The 12,164-nt window shown below is 43.5% G+C and overlaps 1 protein-coding gene and 2 long non-coding RNA genes across 5 annotated transcripts in view; 2 read left to right on the forward strand and 1 right to left on the reverse strand.

The window, feature by feature from the left end:
- Window positions 1-12,164, reverse strand: part of MAPRE2 (microtubule associated protein RP/EB family member 2) — a 186,612-nt gene that overhangs the window by 168,765 nt on the left and 5,683 nt on the right. The window contains exon 1 of one of the 2 annotated variants that reach the window (XM_055559611.1): window positions 5,514-5,815. The exons of the other annotated variant lie outside the window; for it this stretch is intronic. Within the exon in view, the coding sequence (XP_055415586.1) occupies window positions 5,514-5,558 (45 nt within the window). The 5' untranslated portion in view covers window positions 5,559-5,815. Of the gene's footprint in view, window positions 1-5,513; window positions 5,816-12,164 lie in introns of those variants that run through there. 2 annotated transcript variants of the gene reach the window in all.
- Window positions 1-12,164, forward strand: part of LOC129636240 (uncharacterized) — a 53,385-nt gene that overhangs the window by 35,475 nt on the left and 5,746 nt on the right. The gene's annotated exons all lie outside the window — the stretch shown is intronic.
- Window positions 9,773-12,157, forward strand: LOC129636239 (uncharacterized). 2 transcript variants are annotated; one of them, XR_008706822.1, is made up of 3 exons: window positions 9,773-9,891; window positions 11,097-11,604; window positions 12,030-12,157. It is a non-coding gene; the product is annotated as an uncharacterized LOC129636239 (long non-coding RNA). The 2 variants fall into 2 exon arrangements; XR_008706823.1 differs by lacking the exon at window positions 9,773-9,891 and adding an exon at window positions 10,545-10,657.

Consider the following 12,164-nt stretch of genomic DNA (forward strand, 5'->3'; position numbering starts at 1 on the left):
AGAACACTGGAGTGGGTTGCCATTTCCTTCTCCAATGTATGAAAGTGAAAAGTGAAAGTGAAGTCGCTCAGTCGTTCCCGACTCTTAGCGACCCCATGAACTGCAGCCTACCAGGCTCCTCCGTCCATGGGGTTTTCCCGGCAAGAGTACTGGAGTGGGGTGCCACTGGGGTAGCTAAGAGTCAGACACGACTGAGTGACCTCACTTTAACTTTTCACTTTCCTGCATTGGAGAGGGAAATGGCAACACACTCCAGTGTTCTTGCCTGGAGAATCCCAGGGACGGGGGAGCCTGATGGGCTTCCGTCTCTGGGGTCGCACAGAGTCGGACACGACTGAAGTGACTTAGCAGCAGCAGCAGCTACTTAGAGTGCGACTGCTATGTGTAAAAATTCTTTACCAACTGTAAATTTCTAGGTGAATGGAAAATACTTATGTTTATCATTTATCACTATTAAATAACTGAATTTGAACACATATCCCTCATCAACTAGGTCTGAGTATTAATGAGATAGCCAGGAAATATAAAAATAAAATCAACTCTAGGGAAACTCAGTAGCTTAAATGGAATGGAGGAGCATGACTGAATGAAAGGGATCTTGTCGATGTGGTCTCCATGAAAGGGATGTGACGGAATCCTTTGAGCAGGGCACTTGCTGGCCCTTCTGAAACTATTCCACTGCCTTTTGGGGGAGGGGCTGTAGTCTGTGATTTCAACAAACCCCACATTTTGACCACCACCTAAAGTTGGCGGCCAAGGGGAAAAACGCAAAAAATAATCTTACTCTTTTGACCACAAGTGGAACTTCTCCTGTTAGCGTAGAACCCTCACCGTCACAGGAGGTGGAGGGATTTCAGGCTTTGTAGATATCACTTCATTTAATGCAGTGTGTAACAGTCTGAAGTCTTCAAGTCTTTTGAGTCCTAGAGACACTTATTTTTCTGCCATCTTCCTCCCCATCCCACAGAGTCCTTCCTTTCTGCTCGAGGGGACAGCCAAGGTTGAGCTGTCAGCTGAGCACACAGGAGCACCAGGTGCTTGAAAACCAGGAGGTTGCTTAGATGACCCAACAAGCACTGCCAAATGCAAACAATGAGCTGGAAAAAAAAAAACCCTTTAGGACTCTAAAATTACTATGGTTTTAGTAGGAAAAGTTTCCAGGCCTCAGTTTTTCATCTAGAAAAAATGGGATTCAATGAGATGACCTCCAAGGCTGCATGTGGCTCTAAAAACACAGTTGACCCTTGAACAAGGTGGAGGTTAATCCAAGTAAAATTGACAGTTGGCCCTCCACAGCCAAGGTTCTTCTGCATTCAAGGATTCAACCAACCAGGGCCCATGCAGTACTGCAGTATTTACTATTAAAAAATCTGCAAGAGCAAGTGGACCCATGCAGTTCAAACCTACATTGATCGAGGATCAATTGCACTATGATACTACTTGGCGTAAAGAAAAGCATACAGCAAGTAGTTAGGCACTAATTTTGTGAGACGATCTCTGCTAGAACACACGGATGACGCCAGACTGAAGGATGTGTAGAACACACCTGCCTGTGTTTGCTCCCACCAGGAGCAGGAAGGCATCTCAGGGCCCTGTCTCCAGAGTCCAGATGCAGTGACACTATGGCCCAGTCAGGGGAAGGCTCTGTTCATCATAAGCCCCTCTGCAAGCACCATCTGCATTAACGATGTTACCAGGGCCACATGATAAAAACAGCAATGATTCTTAGCCCTGGACACAAGTGTTGATGTTTGGCCTTTTCGCGTTTTCTAGCACTCAGCTCGTCTTGTAAAAGGGAACGCCCTTTGCTCCATGGGATGCAGGCTTGCTTGTCTTGCCTGTACTGTCTGTATGGGCAGCACAGTACAACTCACTGCTGGACTGGGTCAGAGGTTCTGCTTTTCCCATGTCTTCGCTTCTAACAGGATGCAGTATATGACATCTCTGCGTCTCAGCCCAAGCTGATTGGTGGAGAGATGACTCAGCGCCAACCACAGGCACAGGGGAAAGTGAGAAGGGTTTCTGAGTGCATCCTTTATAAAATGCATCTGCTCTGCTAGAAATCCCTCTGCTTTCCTATTTTGACCAGCTGCAATGGCATTCTCCACATATTAACTGGAAGTGTGAATCTTACCACCGCTTCTGTCTTACAATCTAACTCAATTAATTTGATGTGCTAGTGGGTCATCAAAACTATATATTTTCCTCATGTTTTAAAGAATGTGTGAATTCTCCAGAGGAGGAGAAATACAGTTCTCAGTGCATTTTCTATTGTACTTTATTCTGAGAAAGCTGGATTAACAACCACTTTTCAGCACACTAGGATGTCCTGTGGGAAAAGGATAAGTTAAAAATAAAAATCCCTTCTTTATTGATGAGTAGGGGCCACAGGTGAGTGGAACCGTTTCAATCGCTCCTTGAGCAGAACTGGGATGAGAACCTGCTCCCTGGATAATATTTCACATGACTGATCATTGGGACTTCTCTGGTGGTCCATTAGTTGGGTGTTTGCCTGCCAATGTAGGGGGCACAAGTTTGATTTCTGATTTGGGAGGATTCCACAGGCCACAGGGCAACTAAGCCCGGGAGCCACAGTAACAAAAGCCCATGTGCCGAGAGCCCGTGCTCCACAACAAGAGAAACCTGAGCGCCGCAACTAGAGACTAACTCCAACTCCTGCTCACTGAAACTAGAGAGTCTGCACGCAGCAACGAAGACCCAATGCTTGCCCAGAAGTAGATAAATAAACAAAAATTTAAAAGTAAATGACTTATTATTAATAAAAACAATAAGGATGAAGTTAAATGGCAACCCACTCCAGTACTCTTGCCTGGAAAATCCCGTGGACGGAGGGGCCTGGTGGACTGCAGTCCATGGGGTCGCTAGGAGTCTGACACGACTGAGCGACTTCACTTTATTTTTTCACTTTCATGCATTGGAGGAGGAAATGGCAACCCACTCCAGTGTTCTTGCCTGGAGAATCCCAGGGACGGGGGAGCCCGGTGGGCTGCCGTCTATGGGGTCGCACAGAGTCAGACACGACGGAAGCGACTTAGCAGCAGCAGCAGCAGCATGCCTAACTTGCAAAGTTTTAAGAGAAGATCCTTATTTGAATAGGAGGCTAATTAGAGACAATTTTTTTTTTTGCCTGGTGGCTCAGATTGTAAAGAATCTGCCTGCAATGCACAAGACCCGGCTTTGATCCCTGGGTCAGGAATATCCCCTAGAGAAAGGAATGGTTACCCACTCCAGTATTCTTGCCTGGAGAATCCCATAGACAGACAATCCTGGTGGGGTACAGTCCATGGGGTCGCAAAGAGTCAGACATGACTGAGCAACTAACAGTTTCACCTTTTTTTTTTTTTTTTGTCTTAACTCATTTACTTTTCTTTTGAATGTTTTGGGAGATGTTGCTGCAGACTCTTTATCATCTCTCCAACTCATCACATCTGGAATAATTTTAACTGACTATTTTAACATTTTCGTCTCTAGAACCTCTACCCATGAGCATTAGTAACAAACATCTGCATAGTTCTTCCTGATGGAGAAATCAAGGCGTAAAACTCAACCAAATTCCTACAAAATTATTAATATGGTAGGAAAAAAAGTATCCAAGGCTAGTAACAAAGTTTTTTTTTTTTTAAACTTTTTAAAACAAACACCCCAAATGTGAAAAACAAACCACAAAAATGCTTTCAGATTCTAAGAACAACTCTTAGAACACCCCTAAGTCTCCTAAGAATATATTGTGAAAAATCTCTTTTCACTGGGATGGGCCACAACCCCAAGGGAAAGTATGACTCAAATGGACTTAAAGCTTGATGTCACAGCATGCAGAGCACACCATCATTCTAGTCAACCTCACCTGCGTCAGGCTGCTCAACAGGGTACACTCTGAAGGCGTCAAATGACTTGCAAACTCCACCCAAGGTCCAAAGTCTGGGCAAACTACCATGAATCGTATCACAGACACTCAGATAAGCAGTTTAGGACAGCCTTGTACACGCTTCCCCAAGGGACAGACCTGACTTAGACTTAGGATTCCTCTGGAGTTGGTGTCCATGGTGACGGGGAAGTACAGTGGTACACTCCCGGGGCCGGGGAGCCACACGCTCTTGAATATAATTATACTCTTGTGATCTGTGTAGCTAATTGTAGGAGCTGTTGGTAAGCAGTACCAGGAGCCTCTTGTTCTTTTGAGATATGAGGAACAATAGCCCTGCAGGACAGATGTTTCTTGTTTCTGGGTACAATCTGATTCCAAAGCCTGAATCAATCTCCCACGACTGCAAAACAGCAGCCTCCAGGGCTCAGCCTCCCTCCAGCAGATAGTCTGTCCCCGAGTTTACAAAACACTCCTTCCACAGTGAAAAGACTTGGTGGTTCTTGAATACAGTGGAAGTTCCCCGTGGTTCAGGTGTTGCTTAGTTTTAAGGTGAGTTTAAAAACATCAGTATTGATGTACCTGCACTTTGTCTACAATTTAAAAACACATATTTGAAAAGAAAAATCAGTAGCAGGTGGATGAAATTTGTCACAGATGAGACGCAGGATGGGGGAGAAAAGTCCATCCTGAGGTTTTTTTTTTTTGGCCACACCTTGCAGTATGTGTAACTAGTTCCCTGACCAGGGATAGAACCCCCGCCCCTGCAGTGGAAACGTAGAGTCTTAACCACTGGGCCACCAGGGAAGCCCCATCCTGAGATTCTTACAGATCAAAAAAATGTGAATGTTTTTTAAATGGAAAAATGACCCATGGTATGAGTCAAGACTAAGCTATTGTAACAGAACCCAGTCAGAACCAGAAGCAGGTTTGCAGCGTTCCACTATTTGTCTTTCCTATCACATACTGTGGGCTTCCCAGATGGCGCTAGTGGTAAAGAAAGTGGAAGTGAAAGGGAAGTCGCTCAGTCGTGTCCGACTCTTAGTGACCCCATGGACTGCAGCCTACCAGGCTCCTCCATCCATGGGATTTTCCAGGCAAGAGTACTGGTGTGGGGTGCCATTGGTAAAGAACATGCTTGCTAATGCAGGAGACATAAAAGATACGGGTTCGATCCCAGGGTTGGGAAGGTCCCCTGGAGAAGGAAATAGCAACCCACTCTAGTATTCTTGCTCGAAAATCCCACAGAGGAGCCTGGCGGGCTATGGTCCACAGGGTTGCAGAGAGTCAAGCATGACTGAAGTGACTTAGCGCACACATACAGAGCACATCACCTACAAGTGTTTTGTATCTCCTTCCAGCAGATAATGACTATTTCTGTCTCGCACTAAACACTGACCCAAACCTGCTGGCTGCTCCACCTTCACACAGAGTGTAAAGCACAATTCCTTTCAGAGATGTTGGTGTTTAAAAGATATCAATATTTTAGGCAAAAGAAAGTTCCAGCAGTAGACTTTTAGAAAGTACTTGCAGAGAAGCATCACCTGCCCCATGAGTTTTCCATCATAAAAACTTGCAGCAGAAACAATCAAAAAACTGAACTGCAAGTCAATGAACGAGAGAGTCCTACCTGAGCACCCCGTTTCCCAGCAGGAAAAAAACTTGTCTTCTGCATTTCTTCATCTATGAAAGCAGGGGGCTGGAAAACGATGAAAATTCCAAATAGAAAGCTCTTATGTATCAAGAGCTGCTTGAGGACCCAGGGACTGGTGATGACTACAAGCCCACCACCATCTCCAACCAGAGACGATGTGGGGGGAACGAAAAGGCAATCACAAGGATCCACCTATCCTATCCTATCCTGGATGGGTGGGCCAGTGGGAGGTGGTGGGAAGGGGTGGTTAGCAGATTAGGAAAGGCCTTTCTTGAACAATGCTCACTCATAACAACTGACACCTGTGGATCTCATTAAAGGACAGATTTTGATGGAGAATGTCCGGGGTGGAGCTTGAGCTCCACTTATAAGATGTTTCACTGGTCCGTGGAGCACACTTGGAGGGGTGGGGCCCTAAAAGGATTAACAGCTGAGCTAAGACAAAGGCTAAGCATAAATAACTGTCATCCTAGGCAGAGGGCAGTGCAAAGATACTGAAGCTAGAAACACTGTTGAATATGGGAAGTGGCATTCAACATGCTAAGGGAAATTTTTATGTGAAATATTGTTAAATGCAAATGCAGACAGTAAGAGCTCCATGCAAACATACAAATAGATTTGTGAGAGTTGCATGAAGGTGGTTAGATGAGGAGTGTTTTCCCTAACGCCCCTCCCTCATCTTTTTCAGACTCTCAGTAATGAATTTATTAAAACAACAAAACAACTGAATTTCTCCTCCATGGGCTGGGTAGAGGGGAGAACTCTGCCCTGGGGTGTCTTAACAAAATGACCGTGAAGCTTCTTTCTATCTGGGATTATGTGATTGTTCCAGATACAAAGCTACTTAATAACTGATAACCCCAATTATAGAATGAATGTGCTAATAATGACATAAAAACATGTTTTTGAAGGAATAGCATTTTATTTAAAAAACTAAAAATATTAAAGCATGTCTTTTATAACCCATTAATAAATTTTTCCTGGGAAAAAGTGCAAGAGGATTGTATAGAATTCAGGCAGGAAAAAGCCTCAGATCATTTGACTTCACAGAGCCGCGAGTGGTAACCTGATGAGGAATTCTTTGTTCGGTGCCCCCAGGACACATTGCTGACCCCAGCCAGGAGGAAACCTTTTAGTTTCTGATGCAGAGGGGAAAGTTATGGTTGTCAAGGTCATAGAGCCTCAGGTTGCATGTCTATGAGGTGTGTGTGCAATGGCTCCGTAGACGGGACTGTTAAAATTACCGTCATCTTTGTTCCAAATCAAATGGGCTTCCCTTGTGGCTCAGCGGGTAAATCTGCCTGTAATGCGGGAGACCTGGTTTGATCCCTAGGTTGGGAAGATCCCCTGGAGAAGAGAATGGCTACCCACTCCAGTATGCTGGCCTGGAAAATTCCACATGCTGCATAGTCCATGGGGTTGCAAAGAGTGGGACATGACTGAGCAACTTTCACTTTATTCCAAATCAGGCATGTTGTGGGAAACCACATCATGTAATCTTCAGTCAACTGCCAGCCCTAGCTGAAGCAGGACACAAAACAAATCTTAAGACCACATCGCCATACACAACACAGTCATCACAGAGACCCTCCCCCCACACATTACTGGGGTAAACACACATCCCAGGTGATGCTAATGCTACAGGTCTTGGCCCTCACTTGACCAACAAGGCATCACTGGAACCACCTGAGACTGAACTTCAATCATATCATCAGTGTCCTGTGGACTTGGTTGATGGGTTTCTCCCGTTACTATACTTGAGCTAACAGTTTACCTGTTAAAGTATCTATTTTATTGAAAGGTCTGTGAAAGAATAGAAAGTACCTTAAGATATCTTACAAATAAGATACCTTTCAAGATTCTTATAAGAATCTTGTGAGACAGTTTCAGACTCCACTCTCTCTATCTGGCAGCTGAGAAAACTCCACTTCAGGGATGGTGATGAAGGATGTTAAAGTCTCCCGAATCACCTAGTCGGTCAGCTGCAGAACTGGTTGTACGCATCAGGCCTTCTGATGTTCTCACCCCAATTCCAGAATTCCTTCTAGCATACAACCCTGTAACTTCTAAAAAACAAGCAGGCAACTATAAAGGGAGGTTTTTGAACTCAAGAGGCATTAAGATCTATGAAACCTTTTAAAGTACTTTTTAAAACTTAGATTTTCATGAGAGTAGTTTGGAATTTGCCATAGGCCCAAACTGCATGTCCTTTGTTCAGTTTTAGAGGAACCTAGGAATACTGTTGGAGAAGGCAATGGCACCCCACTCCAGTACTCTTGCCTGGAAAATCCCATGGATGGAGGAAACTGGTAGGCTGCAGTCCATGGGGTCGCTAAGAGTCGGACATGACTGAGCGACTTCACTTTCACTTTCACTTTAATGCATTGGAGAAGGAAATGGCAACCCACTCCAGTGTTCTTGCGTGGAGAATCCCAGGGACGGGGGAGCCTGGTGGGCTGCCGGCTATGGGGTCGCACAGAGTTGGACACGACTAAAGCGACTTAGCAGCAGCAGGAATACTATGAATGTATGGTATTGGCATATAAATATTCTTAAAAAATTTTAAATCGGAGTATAATTGTTTTATACTGTTGTGTTAGTTTCACTAAAGTAAAAGTGAATCAGCAATATGTATACATATATCCCCTCCCTCTCGAACCTGCCTCCCACCTTATCCCCATCTCACCCGCCTAGTTCATCACCGAGCACCAAACTGAACTGAAATATTCTTATGTAAGTTGTAATATATGAAGTAAAAAGGCACAAAAAGATTTGCTGGTGATTTGTAGGTTCTTAAGGACAACCCAGAATGTTATAATAGGTTGTTGAATTAGTTTTAGTGAGAGACTTTTTTAAACTTACATTTATCTTATTTTGTTACATCTGCTCATTATAAAACAATATTAGAAATGGTCATTTAGGGTTTTCATATGAATAAAATAGAAATACAGTAGTTCCCTATCTTGAAGATACTGGATCAAAGGAAACTATTCCTAATGTGTTAAAAGAGACAGTTTGTTAAGGATTACTGCAACGGGATATTAAACATAAAGATCAATTATGGTGAAAAAATGTATCCTTTAGGACTTCTCAAACTTTAATATGTATATGAATCACTTATGGCTCTTGTTAAAGTGAAGATTCTGATTGAGAATGTCTGGGGTGGAGCCCAAAACTCGGCCTTTCAAGATATCCCAGGTGATGCTGATGATACAGGACCTGGGCCCTCACTTTAGCAAGGCATCATTGGAATCACCCAAGGGTAAACTTCGACCAGCAGTGTCCTGTGGACGTGGTTGATGGGTTTTTTCACGTTACCGCATGTACCTGTTAAAGTATCTATTAAGAGGTTTGTGAAAGAATAGAATGTACCATAAGATATTTTACAAATAAAAAATGTTGCTGACTTTCCTGGTGGCAAAGTAAATAGGAGTTCACCTACTAATGCTGGGGACACTGGTTTGATTCCTGGCCTGGGAAGATCCCACAAGCCAAGGAGCAACGGAGCCCAGGAGCCACAGCTACTGAGCCTGCGTTCTACCCCGCATGCTGCAACCACAAAAGCCCAAGCACCGAGAGCTGGCGCTCTGCAGCAAGAGACGCCACCACAGTGAGAAGCACGGGCACTGCAGTGAAGATCCAGCACAGCCAAATATTAAAGAAATGAATAAAATTATTAAAAAGTTTCTAATTTTCTAGACCTGGCTTTCCTTTTTATTTCCCTTCTTAAGTAAGCAAAATGTGCACAAAACTTCTGATAGTGGCTTGATTTTTCTCTTTAGTAGGTGAAGGCAACTCAGATATTTTATTATCCTCAGAAATATAGTTGCAGATCACATATTTTACAGACCAGGAAAGCTAATGATATTGAGATTATGGGATAAAAGTAAGATTGTAAAATTTAGCAAAAAAGAAAAGAAATAAAACAAAACTTCAATCAACCACCATCAAAAAGATGGGATACCCAGTTAAATCTGAATTTTACATAAAAGATTAATGTTTTCAGTATGAGTATATCCCATACAATATATATACTTAGGCTAAAAACAAAAGACAACCTTGTTCATCTGAAAATCAGACCTAACTGGGGTTCCTGTATTTTATCTGGCAACCATTGCTAAAACCATACCCTAGATTTTAACTTACACGTAAGTGCTAGGAGAGCAGATGCTGGGGTGGAGAATTAACAGACCCACTGACAGTGTTGTTTAAACATCCCAGCTGCACACGGAATTGCTTTCTGGACTTGCCAGTACCAGATGGAGCACTTGGCTATTACTGCCTTGATTTATGGAAACTTCTTCTGGGAGATTTGTGCCCCGAAGACCACCCTTTAAAAAAATTATGATATAGGGTAAGTTGGAAGTAAAGCTAACAGGAGTCTTGTATCAATGGCTTCCTTTCTGGAGAAGAACGAGGTGGCACAAAGCAGGAAGGTTTTTCTTCTAGTTCCCGGTCTTTTCTTTTTGTGGAGATGTTCAGTGGGAAAGTGAAAATTGTGGTTCCTTAGACTCATGAGAGGTGATTCTTAATACACCACATTTTGGCAGGTTGATTGGATTTAAGATTATCTTTGAAGGAAGGAGGTATAAGGTGGTTGCAGGCACTCTCGACACTCTTGCTTATTGGTTGGTGAAAGCTGACTCGACTAGCTTTTAAAGAGGGTAATTTAGTCTTCTGATTTCACTTTTGTGTATGCAAGCCAATAAAAAGTCTCAACAATTTTAGCAAAAAACCCAGGAATTGCCTCATTTTCCAGTTGCTTTTTCTTGCTTATTTTCCCTTCTACTGACTTCAAATACCAACAGTCATTCCTGCCGTGATGTTTATAATCATCTCTAAGAACCAAGGTCTGCCCATCACCAGAATATTTTTGAGTGTTTTGATGCTGAAAGCTCAGCTTCTCCGTACACTGGTGCCAAATCGAATCTTGGAGATAGGTTTCAGTGAAGTAGAGAAGAACAGCTCTATTGCTTAGTCAGGCAAAGGGGGCCACAGAGAGCTAATGTCTTCCAAGCTGTGTGTCCCAACTTGGGGAAGGTAGTGGGAGGTTTTATAGTAATTGCTCAAAGGAGGGTGTGATCAGCTTCTAGACATTCTTCTAATGGGTTGGTGGTGAGGTAAGTTGGCAACCTTCAGGTCCAACTGGTCTGGGGTCTACATGCTTGTGGGCAGCATATCATTGTTAATTGTTAACTTCTCCACCTGGAGGGGTTTCAGTATCTGCAAAACAGCTCAAACATATTGTGTGTATCCATTGATGGGGAAACAGGATCTTGCCCCAAGGCTGCCCTTGACTGTTTCTCCCTGGTCTCACATCCCCTCCCTTCTCTAATTAACAACTACTTGAATTCACCCATTGAACTCAGGGGAGGTTACAGAAGCTGAATGAAAGTTGCTTCCTATAATCAAAGAGATGGGGACACAGAAGGGCCTTGGGCTCAGGAGCCCCACAGGGCCCTGGCAAGGTATCAGTTTTGATCCTGCTTAAGCATTTGACAATTATGAATTCCCTATTCTGGTAAAAATACAGTAAATCCAATTAATTCCTACTTTTAGGAATTACTTTGGAGAGAACTGCTGCTGCTGCTGCTGCTGCTGCTAAGTCGCTTCAGTCGTGTCCGACTCTGTGCAACCCCATAGACGGCAGCCCACCAGGCTCCCCCATTCCTGGGATTCTCCAGGCAAGAACACTGGAGTGGGTTGCCATTTCCTTCTCCAATGCATGAAAGTGAAAAGTGAAAGTGAAGACGCTCAGTCGTGTCCGACTCTTCGTGAGCCCATGGACTGCAGCCTACCAGGCTCCTCCGTCCGTGGGATTTTCCAGGCAAGAGTACTGGAGTGGGGTGCCATTGCCTTCTCCATGGAGAGAACTACTAGTGATATATGTATGCATGCTAAGTCACTTCAGTCGTGGTCAACTCTGTGTGGATTGCAGTCTGCCAGGCTCCTCTATCCAAGGGATTCTCCAGTCAAGAATACAGGAGTGGGTTGCCATGCCCTCCTCCAGGGGATCTTCCCGACCCAGGGACTGAACCCAAGTCTCCAATGCCTCCTGCATTGGCAGGTGGGTTCTTTATTGCTAGCACCGCCTGGGAAGCCCATATATATATATATATGTATGGCAGATACTTATCAAACAAAATGTATTTAGTAAAAAAAAAAATTAGTGAAAGCTAAAGTATGATAAGGTAGGAAAGCTAATTTCACTTGAACTAGTTCCTCACCCAGTCAGCATAGGAGTTATACAATCTATTAATATCTTCCATTGTCCCCTCCTCCTCTTCCCCAATTATTCCATCAGGAACACTAGTGGGTTAAGTTACCTTGGAAGTTAGTTATCAACAAGCCATTACTACCCATAGTCCTAGGATGGGATTAAATACATTTACAACTTGTTTTTGTTTTTAGAAATGATTTAGCTGATTTCAGATACTTCAAAATACACATTATTTATAGTGCAGTGTTCGATTTTTTATCTCTAAATTTCAGGTGTACTGATTCTGGAAGAGATGAAGAGGACAAGAGTTATTACACATAACCTTTAAGGTTGCTCTAGTAATCTAAGTGAAACTCACTTGGAAATGGTCTCTGGCATGAACAAGTCATCAGAAAGAGGAAGTTCTC

This window comes from Bubalus kerabau, chromosome 21, assembly GCF_029407905.1.
Source record: "Bubalus kerabau isolate K-KA32 ecotype Philippines breed swamp buffalo chromosome 21, PCC_UOA_SB_1v2, whole genome shotgun sequence".
NCBI classification, from domain to species: domain Eukaryota; kingdom Metazoa; phylum Chordata; class Mammalia; order Artiodactyla; family Bovidae; genus Bubalus; species Bubalus kerabau.